Genomic DNA, 16,832 nt, shown 5'->3' with positions numbered 1-16,832 from the left:
TAGATTATTCAACCAGTTTCTTAATTATACCTCAACTCTTTTATTTTATGGAGGACTGAATATTCTGATCCTTTTAAATATTTTTATTTTGCTGTTTCTGAAATTCCTATGGAGAACTAGAATCCCCTTTTTTAATTCCCCCTTTCAAAATAGGTCATTTTGCCAGTTAAACACACATGAATTGGTAAAATAATACAAACATTTTGATTACTCAGCATTTCCTATTTTATTTGTGAATTATGTTTTATTTAATCAAGTACTAAAGAACTTTAAATTACTAATTGCAGCCCTGTTAATTTAAAAGACTGAAAAGAGGAAACTATGTCATATTTAGTGATCGCATGCTGACCGTTCAGCGCATACATGCTCGCCCCTTTTTGTGATTGCCAACAACATGTTGCCTGACTGAACCATTGCTGTACGATAGGTTAAGAGGTACAGCAGATTCAGCCATGATCTATGCCCTTTTTTCTTTATCATTCTGTTTTGTTACAAGTGTCAAATGGCCATCACTGGGATGGTCAATATGAGGTCATTAGAAGCAGATAAACACAAAAGTGTAATCTGCTAAAAAAAATCTAAGGTCCTAAGCACAGAGGACATGAGGCAAGAAAGAAATGTAAGAGACACTGGGAAAATGTTTAAAGATGCCCAAAAAAAGCAAATCAAATGCAAAATGAATGAACTTTTTAAAATATTTTCTTAAGACATATTTCACATAGGCAGTAAGCTCATAGGTTGTCATAATTTTAAAGATTTGATACGCACATAATCATATGGAGCACTGTTTAGTCTCATGGTACAGAGCTAGCAAAAATGTAAAAGTTTGCTATGGTTAGAAAATGTGAAAAGCAACAAATGGCAAAGCTTTTACGAGATGTGCAGTAAGACAGGGTGCTTATCTATTTTATATATTGCATTTAATTTTAGATAATTTGACAAAGACTGAACCTTTGAATAATAAACAACCATAAAGCATATATGTAGTTTATGCAATAAACGATTGGAAAAGAAACCTCACACATTAGCTATGAGTTACAAATGAAATGTTTACCCTCAATAAATTGTATTCATCTATGCATTGTCAATAAGTTTTATCTCTATGATTTTGACATTTTTGTGATCCCATTGTGTTTATTTATGTTTATAGCAACTGCAATTTACTGTTTTTTTTATGATTTCTTCTTATTTTCTGTTTTTGAAAATGCCAGTCCACAGCTGAAGTCATCCATCATATGAAGCACCATTTAGTCTTATGGCACAGAGCTGGCAATAATTAAAAAGTTTAATATGATGGGAAAATATGAAAAACAATAAATGGCAAAGCTTTTAAGAGATGAGTAATAAGTGCTTATTTATTTTATATATTTCATATAATTTTAGATCAAGTAGCAAAGCCTGAACTTTTGAAGAATGAAGGAAACAACACTAAAACAGGTATGTACATAATTTATTTAATAACCGATTGGAAAAGAAACCTCACCCAGTAGCTATGCATTACAAGTTTAATGTTAACCCTTAGTTTACACCCACTTCTAAATCGTGCATGAAAAAGTGTTATTCTGTATCATACGGCCAACTGCTTTCTGTTTGTCAGAATTAAAAGGATTGTGAAATGTTGAAATGACTTGGGAAGACAACCATTTAGTTAACTTAACAGCTGCATCCAACATAAGTGCTAAAAGAACTATTTCAGAACACAATTCATTGTAGATTGTTTGATGAAATATGGTTCCTGCTGTTCATGTCAACAGAAGAACCAAAACCTGGAAAACATGCAGGCTGTATTGCAATCCTGGAATGTCACAGAATATTTGAATATATTACAAGGCAAATGGATGTCTTCATCCCAGAAGTGTATCTATTTCTGAAAGAGATTTCTCAGTAGAATGATAGAAACAGAGATAACAATAAATAATAAAATCACAATAAAAAAATAATAGGAAAAGAACAAAACATAGTTAAGCACTTTACAGTAAGAAAAATACAAAGTTTCTAAATATCTCATACAAACCCCACTGTTGAGGTTTTTCTGAATTCAGAATAAGAGAAGGTAAAAACTACTAGCTAATTAAATGAGATCAATTTAAGGTAAACAGTGAAACAAAATTGGAACAAAAACCTGAAACTAAAGGGGTTTCCCCAGGGCTGATTTTGAGAACTACTGTGTTAAAACTTCTTTAAACATCTTATGAATTTGTATAGTAAGATAGTTTCAGATTAAAAATACTTATCTATCTTAAAAATAGTTTTGATTCATTTTTATCCTTAAAACATAATTGAAATATTTACCTTCATGTACTATATCCATGTCCTTTAGACTGCTGACATTTGTAGTCAACATTATATTGTAGTATTTATAGCCTCATGCAGTATGTTTAATTGAGTACTCATGTGTTTTTCTTCTGGAAAGCAAGACATCATCTGACACTGAGGTAACTGAGGTAACTGATGTTTGGCTGCTTGTCCACTTTCAGAACTCCTTTCTCACCTCAGAGTTAATCTGTCTGAATGTATCCATAATTAGCTGACCTCCAACTCGGATGATTTCATGATACTTTGTTTTGATTTTTTTTTCCTTATGTGACATAGGCTCTTTAGAGGTATCAGCAGAAAATGCAGAAAATGTCAAGGAATCAGGTATATGAGATGTCATTTTTCTCTTTATTTCTCTCTAGATTTATTTTAATGTAAACCTTATATCATGCACAGAGAAGGTCATTTTAAATTCAAATTACACCTGTTGTTCACTATAACAATGTGAAAGTGTCTTAGCCAGCATCAACTTTTACTGTAATTAAGGTTTGATATGACATTGTGCATCCTTATTTACTTTCCCTACCTAAACCTTAGATATATACAGTATACAGAAAGTACTGTTTCAACAGATTAGCATGTTTTAGATGACCACTTTCACACTGATGTCTATGTATGTTTCAATATGTGAGCCTGTAGACATATTAAATTAAACACAATGTTTGAATTAAACATGGTATACCTATTAGCACTGTAAAATGCTATAAGGATTTAGATTTTCTATTAAATCTTTCAGCAGATTTTGCTCCACAGAGATTAAGATTTTTTAAAGTTTTCACACACTATCCTGTAGTATTTTACCACTAAAATCACAGCTTTATGTTGGGAAAGCCATGTGTTGGGCATAGAAGATTTTGTGTTTTACTTCAGGATTGGATAATCATAAAACATACTGTACACAGTAAGTCTGTAAAGTAGGCTTTTGATGTGTGCTTAATCATTCCTTGAGTATGCAGACACTTCTGAACAGAATTCTTTTATTTTCACATGTTGAGCAAAATGATTAATAGACAAAGAGAGGGGGATTTCCTATAGTAAACCACACAGCTGTTTACCTGTGTGCACCATAAAGACTCCAATTACTAATAAATCACCTAACACATCTGCTCTGCTTCAGAACACGTCTGCCATTACAGTGTCCATTTTAGGACATCCTCCTCCCTCCGAAAATACTCCATCCTTCCTACTACCTTCGATAAAATATTCCTCCTCCCTGCGAGGAATCCCCAGTCACCCCTCCTCCCTCCTCCCTCCTCTCTCCTCCCTCCTCCCTCCTCCATCCGCTCTCAGTTCTCCGATGTCCGTTTTCCGCCATCCACCCTCCTATCTCCGTCATCCGCCTTCAGCTCTCCATCAAACCCCACACTCCCCCCGCCCCCCATCGACATTTTCGTTAATGAAGTGACGTAATACTTCAGCTCCACCTTCTTCACAAGTTCATTAACCAAATTATTTGTCAATTATATTTCATAGTAAGAATTTACAGCACGACTCAAACGTGGGAACGAAAGTAAATGACGTTAATTGTTGAGTGTCTTTTAATATTGTTTAAGCATACATATTAACACATGTGCAATTAAACGTGTGCATTTACGGTGTGATTTTTCAGGCTTAAAAGCTCGCCTTTTATTAAAAAGGTAAATGCAAACTTTTTTCATTCTGAAGGGCACAAACCACGCAAAAATGTCGGTACACCAGATAAATAAGCGCAACATATTATCAGTTGTATTGTATGCTTACAATACATATAGAAATGTGTTAATCGTTAACTAATAGTATGGGATGGTGTTTTTCAACTCAGCTACAGATGCAGATGGAAACCAGAATTGCTTTGAAAAATACGAACGCCTTAGGACCGATCTGGAATAAGGTAGCACAGCGCCTTGATTTAAACCAGGGGTAGGCAACGTCGGTCCTGGAGTGCCACAGTATGTGCAGGTTTTTGTTCCAACCCAGTTCCTTAACGAGAACTCAATTATTGCTGATGAAGCACATATTGCTTAAGTGACATTTTAATGCTTCATTTTAGTGGTCTCGCTTGTTAAGGTTCTCCAACCTTAATTGCTTATTTCAATCTTAAACTGCTGCATTCAGTGTTTTAATTGCTCCTTATTAGCAATAAGATGTAAAACAGGGGTAGGCAATGTCGGTCCTGGTGAGCCGCAGTGGCTACAGGTTTTCATTCCAACCCAATTGCTTAATTAGAAACCAATCATTGCCAATCTCAGACCTTATTTAATTTTATGGCTTGTTAGTCTGTGCAATGTAAGGCTCTTATATCGTAGATTTTTTTCCTTTTCAAGGATATCATCCAAATGATTTGAAGCCTAAAACAGATCATTTTCAGTCTGTCACATTTTTCTATTAAGTGTTTTATTAAATCAAACAGTGCATGATGAACACACACAGATGTAATTGGAAAAAAGCTAGCTGGAGAACTGCTGGCTGCTTTGTCTTTTACATCTTATTGCTAATAAGGAGCAATTAAAACACTGAATGCAGCAGTTTAAGATTGAAATAAGCAATTAAGGTTGGAGAATCTTAACAAGTGAGACCACTAAAATGAAGCATCAAAATGTCACTTAAGCAATATGTGCTTCATCAGCAATAATTGAGTTCTCGCTAAGGAACTGGGTTGGAACAAAAACCTGCACATACTGTGGCACTCCAGGACCGACGTTGCCTACCCCTGATTTAAACGATTCCATGTCTTGGTGGGTTTGCGTTGCTTGTTGTCAATATCTTTACACCTGTTTATAAGGCTTATTGACTGAAAGGGGCTTTCGTGAAAAAATAGGGCTTTGCTACAGGATACACCCTCCACAAGTTAAGGAAGTTAAAAATAAAGGTATATATTTCTGTTTTATTTAAACCTTTTAAGTTTGTATGCGGACGGCATGGTTAATGAACTTGTGAAGAAGGTGGAGCTGAAGTATTACGTCACTTCATTAACGAAAATGTCGATGAGGGGGCGGGGGGAGTGTGGGGTGTGATGGAGAGCTGAAGGCGGATGACGGAGATAGGAGGGTGGATGGCGGAAAACGGACAGCGGAGAACTGAGAGCGGATGGAGGAGGGAGGAGAGAGGAGGGAGGAGGGGTGACTGGGGATTCCTCGCAGGGAGGAGGAATATTTTGTCGAAGGTAGTAGGAAGGATGGAGTTTTTTCGGAGGGAGGAGGATGTCCTAAAATGGACACTGTATTTTTATATTGCCTGACTGCCAGTTGAAAGAGTCAGTGCAACCCACAGCTGAAAGGATGTCACATGAGTTGAATGAAAAATTTCTGTAAAGTCTTCACCGTGGATAGTCTGCCGTTGTTACTGAAGGCTTGCAGTCTGTGCACTTATTATAAATAAGGAAATTAGTATAGAAGGAAGACTGCAATGTTTATCTAAGTCAGTTTAAAAGATGTATACATAAAATAATACCTGGTTTAGAAAGATGTGCTCCACACAAAGTATCCAGCTGCAAGTAGATGCACTTATGACCAGCATGGACTCATGAAAATGAGAGGCAGGGCAGTTCTTTATGAATCTACTATATCCCTGAGAAAGCCTGAATTCTCACCTGCACTGCCAGGGGTGACTTACTATTTTTAATTTATTTTTGGGTGTCATTTGTATAATTTACAAGCCAGGCAATGAAGGAGAAGTTGAAAATGGTGGTTGTGGAATATGCATTACAGTGTTAATAAAAAAAAAACACTTCCAAGATATAGTTCAGCCATACACTTTTTAGCCCTGTCAATGCAAATCAGGATTGTGAATAAATGGAGAATCCCGGTGGCTTGGAAAATATGGCATGGTTCAGACTTGACTGGGACTTCAGTCCAATTGCAGGACCATACACATTCATACACACTCAAATTCTGAATTTTTGTAATGTTGTACAGGACATCACCTTGTGCCATAATATTAAATATTAAGCAGGCATTACTTTATACTAGCAGTGCACACTTACCAAAGCATTTGGTAATCTTTTCAACATGACTAAACTTAAAAGAAGTTAAAATGTGGTGACAAAATTATAAACTGTAATCATTATTGTCAAATCACAGGCCTGTTCATGCATTTTTGTAGGCAAACATCAGGCACCAAAAGTAATATTTAATAAAGTTATCAGCTTCTAGTGTAAATTATTAAAAGTGAAACAACAAAGGAGAACCGTTAATGCAAGAAGTCATGGAACAATGTATACTCTAACTCATTCACAAAGTGTTCAAAAAGAGAGAGTAGAAGTCACAGTTTATTATATTTTGAATTTTCCTTATGTCAGTTCCTCAGTATCGTAGATAAAAATCTTATGTAAAATTTAAATAATTTAAAAATGTCTAATTTGCATACAGATAAGTTCATTCTGAATGCATTTGTCTAACCCAGCCTTCCTGTTTTAGCGCCATGTAGTTGCAGAGTGATACACACATTGATACAGTCCACCTATACAGCATGTATTTATACCAACAGAAAGCACTATAGAAGTAGTCCTGATGTTGAAACAAATGTCAGGTGGGTAGTGAGCAAGCAGAAGAAAGCATTGATCATGACCAGCACTCTTTAGATCTCATGGAGTAATGCTACAATAGCTAGAATTGCAAAGGTTAACTACAGATGAGAAATGTCACAACATTTTTACACATGTAATATATTGTGCTGTTTATTATATCTATTGTGTTGATTTTAGAGCATTTATCAAAGCATGAAGCTATGAGGAATGGAGATAACAACACTAAAGCATATGTAGTGTATGTAAAAAAATATTTAAAAAAACCTCACCATTTAATTATGAACTACAAAGTTTAATTTTTATCTGTGTTCATTTTACACCTACTTCAAAATCTTGCAAGAAAATGTATTTTCCTAGGGTAAGTGGAAATATGTAACAAGGGACCACGGTATTAAGTACATCTGCTCAACTCATATTGACTTCTTAATCAGTGAAAGAATCATGCAAGCAGATTTGCTGTTTTAAAAAGATTGTGGGTATAAATTTGTTGTGTACATGTGTGTACAATTTAGAGAGAAATAAAATGGTCAAGAATATTCTTTAACCAAACATTCAACAATGAAAGATAGTGGGCAAATAGTATGAGTGTATCAGGAATTGCATCCTTGCTGAAGTGTTCACAACAGGCCCACAAATGTCTTTTGAGTGAGCCATTGGCAAAATTGTATCCAGCCAATTTGTCAAAAAAACTGTACTGATGAACGCTCATGTGAATTGGGCAAAAGAACATTTAGCCAGCTATATATTATGTACTATACAACATTAGTGCTAATAACAGTATACCACCCAGCTAATTCTAGTCCACAGATGAATAACATTATGAAATGGCAAATGTAGACTGTGTTGCAATGCTAGAATGAGTTTCTGAATATTGTTATCAGGCAGGGGAGTCTCTTCATTGCACATGTGCATGTTTTAGAGAATGGGATTTTTCATCAGAGTACTGCTCAATATCCAAAAGCTTTGAAAATCCTGGAGTTATTTGAGGAAAATAATAAAGACTACAGATGAATATAGAGACACCATCAATCACCAGTATCTATAGGAAGACTTGGAATGAGCTTTTATGAGTAAATATCCACAACAAGCCAATTTTCAACTATGGAACACATTGATGTTGGCATGGGCCAACAGTTTGGTCTCACACTTTGCTACATACTATGCTGAATTCTTTTTCTATTGAGACCAGTATATTAGGAGTATCTTGCTTATAACCATTTCTAAATCCAGGAAGAGTTGTTGGGCTCTACATTATGGAAAATAATGTCACAGAAGATTATATACAGATAAAATCGCAAAAATACTGTAAATGAGTTGTGGTGTTCATTAGAATGGCTAAAACGTCCTCTTCGTTTACCTCTTCATTTCGTTTAACGTTTTTTAACGTTAGATTAAAAACTTCAAGTTTAATCAAAATTAAATATTTATGTATATCAGTTTGGCTACAGATTGTTTATATATACTGTGCGGCCACAAGGGGGTGCACCACCTCCCCAGTCCCGACGCAGACAAGTTTAGCACACACTCTTTTTATGTTTTTTGTAGGAAATGCTTTACCCCATTTCCCACCTGCACAGCACAATTCTAAGCACAATAACACTGGCACAACACACAGCACTTCCTTTACTTCTCTTTCTCTCTCTCTCTCTCTCAGTCTGCCTCCACTCCTCCTGGCAAGTTTTGTCCACCTCCTTCTGACTCTGGCTCCTGGAATTAAGGAAGGCGGCTCTTTTTATGTTGTACCTAGGAGTACTCCAGGTGGATGTATTCCCAGGTGTGGCAAAAGGCCGACAAAATAGGGCTGTATAGCTCCCCCTGGCAGTACCCACAGAAACCAACAGGGCTGTCCTGAACTCTAAGTCCTATGTTGCCCTGTGGGAATCCTAGGCACCGATGCTACCCATGGGGACTACCATCTAGCAGCCCAAGGGGGGTACTGTCCTGTATTTGTTCTCCCCCCTGTCCTTCCGCTTCACAGGCGTCCCGGCCAGGTAAGGACTCCAGCTGTCCACCACAACTGTGTATCTTTAAAATACTCTAATTTTGTATAGTTTTTTTTGTCCTTCAAACAGATATCCAAAATATTCACATTCATATACTTTATCTATGTGTTTTATTCGGATTGGTGCAGTATGTATTAGACATTATATTGTAGTATTTACAGTTGTATATGTTTATTTTTATTTTTATGTGTTTTTCTTTATGATAACATGATATCATCAGAAACTCAGTGACTGGAGGTGATGGGGCACTTGTCCATTCCCAGAGCTACTTTCTCGCTTTAGGGTTAGCTTGGTTTTGTCTGTCCAGCTATGTCCAGAATGAACTGACCTCCAGCTGAGAGTATTCCATGTCGCACTGTATTGTAATATTTCCTTTTGGATGAAGAATCATATTTTTTTGCTTTCTTAGATGATACAGGCCCCTTAGATGTATCAACTGAAGAGGCAGACAACAATAACAAGGAATTAGGTAAGATGTCATTTTTATGAAATAATAAATACTTGACATAAAGTGCATAGAATAAACAAAGAACAGTCATTTTAAATTTTAATTACACCCATTCTTCATGATACAACGATGTGAAACTCTCTTAGACAGCTTTAACTCTTAGTGTGTTATATTACTGACTTTTGTGTTTAGATAGATAGATAGATAGATAGATAGATAGATAGATAGATAGATAGATAGATAGATAGATAGATAGATAGATAGATAGATAGATAGATAGATAGAAAGGGGAAAATTGGCTTTTTATAGAAACTCTTTAAACAAATAAATATACACTCACACACACACTATGTGTAGGCATTGGCAAGAAAATTAAAAAGAAAGGAAACTTGTGACTTGGCTGTCACAGACACAGTGAGGCATTAGGGAGACATATTACTGTTGGTATAAAGGTGTCCCAGTAACATTTCTTGACACACTTCTGCTGAATAATTCTTTGCTTGAGAGTCCTAAGTGTTAGTGTGTCAGAGAGAGGATGTGTAGCATTGTTTATAATGGAACTCAGTTTTGTATTTAATTTCTCTCTTTTAATTCTCTCCTACAACCTCCAGTGGGTCCAGAGTGTGTTCTATAATTGAGTTTGCCTTTTTAATTAGCTTGTTGATTCAATGGGCTCCTCTTGAAGTGATGTTCCAGGCCCAGCACACAACAGCATAGAAAACTATTCATAAAAAAAAAAATCCAAAGTTAAACTGTGATTGCATTCACTACGCTTTTGGCACGCAGCCTTATTTTACTAAACTGGAAGAATCCTAATTCTCCTCTTTTAAGTCAGTGGGAAACCAATGTTTTATACTATTTGAAATTGGAAAAAATCGAATTCTCAGTTAGAGGATCTGTACAGAACTTTTTCAAAACCTGGCAGGATCTAATCAATAATATTTTAGAATAAGCTCTTAAAGCACAGAGGAAGCAATTCTCTCTGCATTTCTTTCTCGTCTCCATTTATCTCTATTGCCCTATTAAACTAATCAATTTAGGTATGTTTGCAAGCTTTAAGGTTTACCCAAATGGCTCTCTTTCTCAGGAGTGGGGGTCGATTTGTTTTCAATCCTATTTTTTGTAAAAACTGTTACATTTGTATGGAATGATTACAATAAAATTAATAAAATAAAAAAAAAATCTAAAGTATCTGTTAATGTGGTGTGAAACTAGAGGGCGCTGTCACTCCTCAAACCCCACAGACAAACGTCCAGGACACCAAGTAAAAGCACCAGGAATTCTTTTAATTATTTCTTCTCCCAGTATTGTGCTCCAAAGCACCACAATAAACAAATCAATAATCACAATAATACAATAAATTCTCCTCTCCTTCCAGCAGCTCTGTCACACTACCACCCAACTCCGGCTCAGCTTGCTGGGTCTCGCATAGTCCTTTATATAGTCCTTGACCCGGAAGTGCTCCTGTCCTTCAGTCCATGTGATTCAATAGCACTTCTGGGTCAGATGAAGACTTATATTTTTCTACAGCCCGGAAGTACTTCTGTTCTTCCATCCCCGTGACTTGGGAGTACTTCCAGGCTATAATGAAAATAAAAATCCCCGCGTCTCCCTGCAGCGTCACATGATGGCACCCACGGCACCCAGCAGGGCTGTGAAGCCGAACTCCATCTCCCATGGTGCTCTGCGGGAATCCGGGGCACCTCCATATTGCAGGGAAGACACCATCTATTGGCCTGGATGTGTCGGCCGGGATGAGCTGCCGGCTGTCCATCACAGTGGTTAATTGTCATCTATAACAACTGTCATTTTCCCTTTTATTGTTCAACCTTTCTTAAAAATAAATATATAAATAAATGACTCTCTCTTTTTTAGATAAAAAGGAAGATGTTTAAAGTGGCAAATTTAAAAAGGTGCATATTAATCCTGACATGGTAAGTTTTTCCAACGTAAGATGTCATGTCGCTTTAGTAATGAATTTAGTAAATATTTTATATTATTACTTACTAGATATGCATTTAGTTTAAATAAAGGGATTAAAATATTTGTTTTGAATGTTATTCTCCTAAAAACAGTATTTTTATAACCCTTTTCAAATTACAGACATAAATCTGGCAAGAATTATGTATTTCAAGATTTGTATGAGATTGCCTAGATAGTAAAGTTTAGCCCAGGGTGAAGGCAGCAAGGAACAAGGGAAGAGCAGAAGAATAACTCAAACTGGCATTTACGCCGTATTTACATTAGACAGTGTGACCAGACTGGAAGCAGTGCGCTGTGTCACCTAAGTGTGGGGTCCTGAAACTGTAGTAAATAGTCCAAAGGCACCAGAGTGAAAGAAGGAGCCATGCAGGATGAGCAAGACATCACAGCTTTGTCAATCTGGAAGATTATACCATAGAGATCTTATGTTGAATTCTGCAAAGGAGAAAGCAAGCAACCGACAAGATGACATATAGACCTTGTGGCTCATATATAAAACATTGCTCAGATTCCAAACTAAAATTTTACTTATGCTAGAAATGCAAAAATGGTTTAAGTACAAAAAAAATCAGTCAGTCATTTTCCAACCCGCTATATGCTAACACAGGGTAAGGAGGGATTTATAAAACCATATGTATGGCACATGCCACACCAAGTTCCTTTATAAATTCTTCTTCTTCTTCTTCTTCCATTCCCATTTCTATGTAGGGTTGATATGCTTGGTCAACCTTCTCCATATGGCTCAGTTCTGCACATCTCCCCCGTCTAGCCCTTTTCCTTCAGATCTTCTTTAGCTTTATCCATCCACCTCTGCTTTGGCTTCCCTTGCTTTCTTTTCCTCTGTACTTCCATTCCCATCGCTCTTTTGTCCACATATTCATTGTCTCTCCTCATCACATGTATACCACTTCAGCCTACTTTCCTGTATATTCTCAGATATCTCTCCCACTTTTGTTGTACCTCTGATTGTCTCATTTCTTAGTCTGTCCTTTATTGTAACTATACACATCCATCTCAACATTCTTATATTTTCTCGTATATCTAACTTCTTCTCCTGCACTTATTTTACTGTCCATTATTGCATGTCTTGACACTGTCTTTTCAATAGCTGTACCTGCAGGGTAACTTCTGAATCCTGATCATCATATATTCTGTCTTCTTCCTATTTATTTTCAATCCTTTATCTTCCAAAGCTCTTTTACATTCCTTTAGTTTCCTCTTCACTTAATCTTTTTTGGTGCTTCAAAACACAATGTCATCAGCAAAAAGCATACACCAGGCAAATTGGTCTTTTATCCCATGAGTCAATGTATCCATAACCAGATCAAACAGATAAGGACCTAAAGAAGATCCCTGGTGCACATCTACTCTAACTGGGATCTTGTCTGTTACCCCAACACAGCTTTTGACCCAAGTCCTCACTCCTTCATACATATCCTGAACAATTCTCACATACTTCTCTGGTCCTCCTTTCTCTCTCATGCACCTCCAGACCTCTTGATGTGGTACTTTATCATAAGCCTTCTCCAAATCAATAAACACCATATGAAATCCTTTCTATTTGTCTCAATGCAAAGACTGCATCAGTTGATCCTCTCCCTGGTATAAAACCAAACTGTTCCTCCTCAATGGTGGTCTCTGCCCTAAGCCTTCTCTCTATAACCCTTTCCCAAATTTTCCTTGTATGTGACATCAGCTTTATCACTCTGTAGTTTACACAATCCTAAATATCACCCTTCTCCTTATAAATGGGTACAATCACACTGTTTCTCCACTCCTCTGGTATTTTCTCCTGTTCATAGATCTTCTGCATTAAATCCAACATTAAATGCTGCATTTAGCCTTTATCACATCCTGCACCTCTCTGTTCCATCACAATGTAATTTTGTTCAAGGATGGGCCTTCTTGTCATCCTACTCATCACCTCTTCACTTGCTCTTAATACATCTTTACTTTTCTTCTCCCCTATTCCTCCATACGCTCAGATGACTGCACTTCATTTAAATCTTTCTCCCTATACCTGTTCTTAAGCCCTTCCTCTTTTAATTTTCACCGCTTTATTGTTGGTGCTGCTTGCTGTGTTTTATTTCCCCACCCTATTCCCCACCCTCCATGTACCCTCTCTATCATCTCTCTACTCTTTCCCACATACCAATTTAGATCACCACCAACAATCACCATTTCTCCCTATTGTACTCCTCTAAGCTCTCCATCCATTTGTGGCCAGAAAGCATCCTACTCCTCTTCCTCACAGTACACTTGAGGAACATTTGCACAAATTACATTAACTACACTCCCACTAAGGCCCAGTTTGACACTCATCATTCTGTCACTCCTGATGTTCATACCAACAAGTCAGTCTTTTAGTTCTTTGGATACAGCTATGCCTCCTTCCAATTCTCTTGCCTTATTTCCCTTCCATCTAGTTTCCTGCATACATAACTCTCCAACCTTCCTCCTTTCCATCAAATCTCTATTCAGCTTAAAACTAAAAGCTTGTGCATGTGCTTTTAGATACTCCTCGGCACTTCCCACCTGTAACCATGTTAGGCTTACCAAATCCCTTTTTTGAATATTTGTGTTCTAATCACCATATCTATTTGGCCATGTTCCTGAGTGACATCTTTAATTTCAAACCATGGTAGAACACAGAAAACAAAGCTTCAGTGAATGTGAACTTGAGGTACACTGACATTTGGCAGAGTTGAGGGAGTGGCCAGGCACACCAAATGGATGCACTATGTTACTAAAATAATTCTCACATAAAGTGTATTTTTTACTTAGCTTTTTAAGTCACAGTTAATGTAAACATGTTAGGCACACGGTGATGTAGCAGTAGCACTGCTGTCTCATAGTAAGGAGTCTGGAGTTATCTTCATAGCTGCTTCTTGCTTTGAGCTAGCACATTGATCCACATGGATTTCCTCTGATTTCTTTCCACAGTCCAAAGACATGCAGGCTAAGTCAAATGGCCATGCTAAATCATCCCCTGATAGGTATGTGACTGTAACTTTAAGCCAATTTCCGTGCCAAGTTTGAGTTTTATAAACCCTGACGTTTTCATAAGAAATGGCTTAAGGATGTTTTCAAATGTGAGCAAGTTTTATACATGATGATCGTGAACCTTTTAAAGAGTGTAATATTCACAAAGGCCATGTGATTGTGCTATTCCTGATGGAGCCAAATCTTTGAAGAAGCAGCCTGGAGTGTGGAAATAACCAACTGGGTGGAGTTGTTCCATGACAGTGCATTACTAAGTTTGGTATTTGAATGTGAGTTGACATAAAGACCCACAGGCTAGGATAACTGAGGGAACAGGTGGCATTAGAGGTAGAGACACTTCACTGATTTCTGCCTTTGTCTGACTCCCCATAGCCATAGTCTGACAGGTCTTACTCTCCATAGCCTTCATTTGGATGGCTGGGTGCTTTTGGTTGCATTTAAGTCTTAAAAATATAAGTCTTAAGAAAATAAATAAAATATATACAATGCCTCTGAACATTTTATGTTTTATTCCACAGTGGAGACAGTTACCATTCTTCAAATCAAACATTGGATGCAAGATCAGAAAAGTCAAAGGAGATGCAATGGACACCTTTAGACCTTAGTGAGCTGCTTAGTGAACGTCTCACTTTCTGATTTTATGCCCAAGGGCCGAAAAAAAATTATGGTGCTATTCCAACATTGAAAACCATATCTGAACAGTAAAGACAGAATGGTCTTCGTTTTTTGCTGCTGTGTAGCCTTTTATTTAGTGACTTGAGTACAAGACGTACTGTATATATTTTTTCTATTATTGTTTTATATTTTTTAACTTTGTAATGCATAACAACTGTGATTCCAAAATGTCAGCTGCAAAGCTTGGAATGATGACTGCTGATTTCTCCAAATGGCATCAAATCAACTGTGTGTTGAAGGAGTATGTTATTTCAGATAGTTGTTTCAATTTTCCAAAGTTTTCCCACTCTTTACTCAGCATGTGAGTATGTACAAGTCAGGCATCCTTTTTTGTTTTAGCTGTGACAATCTGAATCCTGTTTCATGTATGATGAAAGACATTATGGAAAATGGCCTTCAGCATGATTGGTGGTTATAACAATCTGGAATGTGTTAATTAACAAGAAGTGATTCAATTGTGGCAGTTTTTGGCATCAGCTATACTAGTGCTTTTGCCCCTATTTTTTAGTGTTGTTTGCCTTCCAGCTTGCCCTACTATTTTACTTTTTTTACTTTTCCTAATGGCGAGTGACCAATCCAGCAAAATAGGTACCACATACTGACTCTGGTGATACACTATGGCGGCCTTATGGAGGATATGAAAAGACATTTTTCAGATCAGCTCATTATCATGTGGTATTCCATGCAGCATCACAAATGTCAAGTTCAGCTCTCTGAAGATACTAATGGAATCATAGAGGAACAAATTGGTTTAGTTTCCAGAGCTCATCAGTGGACTCACATGATAAGCAAATGAAAACACTGGAGAACCAATTGACTGCTTTAGTGATAAAAGTAACAGAATTGGAGGATAGAAGTAGAAGAAATAATATCCACTTAGTGGGGTTTAGAGAAAACATAAAAAGTGTAAGTCCATTGCAACTTCTTGTTTTACTTCCTCAACTAAAGAACCTTTCCCCTACCATGTTGAAAAGATGTCATAGACTATATCTCAATGGTAAATCCAATTGGCCAAGACCACTGACTTATGCCTCAGTTTTGCAAATAGCCTGAAATTGTTACAGGTGACTAAGTAGTCGTGTTCCTTGTTTTTTGAGGACCAGCATATCTACATTTTTGTTGATTGTTCCCCTGCCTCTGCAGCTACCTGTAACGTGAAGCCACCAGTGAGCTGAAGGGTGAGAGAGGATGGAATTCACCTGTTTCTTCTATGTCACACTCACCTCAAGCTCACCTCTGGTAAAATTACTTTTGATGGTGTGAAGGTGGCTCTTGAAGCTATTGATAATTTTCAAGTTTTGGACATGTTTCTTTGTAATGTCTTCTTCTCCCAATAATACACTGCAGTTTTTCTTTAATATCATTTGCTGACTGATGTTTTGTTTTGCATCACAATTTATTGAATAACTCTTGCCAGCATCATTTCACCACTACATTCCTCCATTGTATTCCCTTTGGTTCAAATTGCAGCTGTTTATTTGGATGTTACAGCAAATACTTTAATAAGCTTTACACTTTTACTTAATCTCCTGTTAACCTCTGCTTTCAGGGAAACAGTGCAGACACTCCTTTCCCCATTGCTAATATAGTTTACTCTTTGAGCTGTATACTGTAACTAGACAGAAGGTTTCAGCACCCCAGCTTTTTAACTATAAGGTACAGTGAACAGTCCACGTGTTGTTTTGCTGGTGCATTAACCACCTGTTCCCATGTGATGAATGTTGAGGGGGTGGCTATACTGCTGCCACAGATGGATGTTGTTGTTATCAAGCTGTATCTTAGTGGGTATGTATAAATATTTTTCCCCTCTTGGCACATATTGTATGAACCAAAGCACATTGTGTGGCATTATTGATGGCTTAGTTCACTCATAAGGACATGTTGTGCTCAAATTTCTGTC

At 37.0% G+C, this 16,832-nt stretch overlaps 1 protein-coding gene across 2 annotated transcripts in view; it reads left to right on the top strand.

Moving 5' to 3' along the window:
- LOC114650837 (uncharacterized) overlaps positions 1–16,290 on the top strand; it is a 112,317-nt gene extending 96,027 nt beyond the window's left edge. For both annotated transcript variants that reach the window (XM_051925679.1, XM_051925678.1), the window contains 5 exons: positions 1,384–1,437; positions 2,593–2,640; positions 9,233–9,292; positions 11,147–11,205; positions 14,776–16,290. In XM_051925679.1, coding sequence (XP_051781639.1) covers positions 1,384–1,437; positions 2,593–2,640; positions 9,233–9,292; positions 11,147–11,166 — 182 coding nt within the window. In that variant the 3' untranslated portion in view covers positions 11,167–11,205; positions 14,776–16,290. The remainder of the gene's footprint in view (positions 1–1,383; positions 1,438–2,592; positions 2,641–9,232; positions 9,293–11,146; positions 11,206–14,775) is intronic.
- Positions 16,291–16,832: the final 542 nt, after the last annotated feature.

This window comes from Erpetoichthys calabaricus, chromosome 4 (genome assembly GCF_900747795.2).
Source record: "Erpetoichthys calabaricus chromosome 4, fErpCal1.3, whole genome shotgun sequence".
Taxonomy (NCBI): domain Eukaryota; kingdom Metazoa; phylum Chordata; class Cladistia; order Polypteriformes; family Polypteridae; genus Erpetoichthys; species Erpetoichthys calabaricus.
The sequence above is the reverse complement of the archived record's forward strand: the minus strand, read 5'-3'. Positions and strand labels throughout refer to the sequence as shown.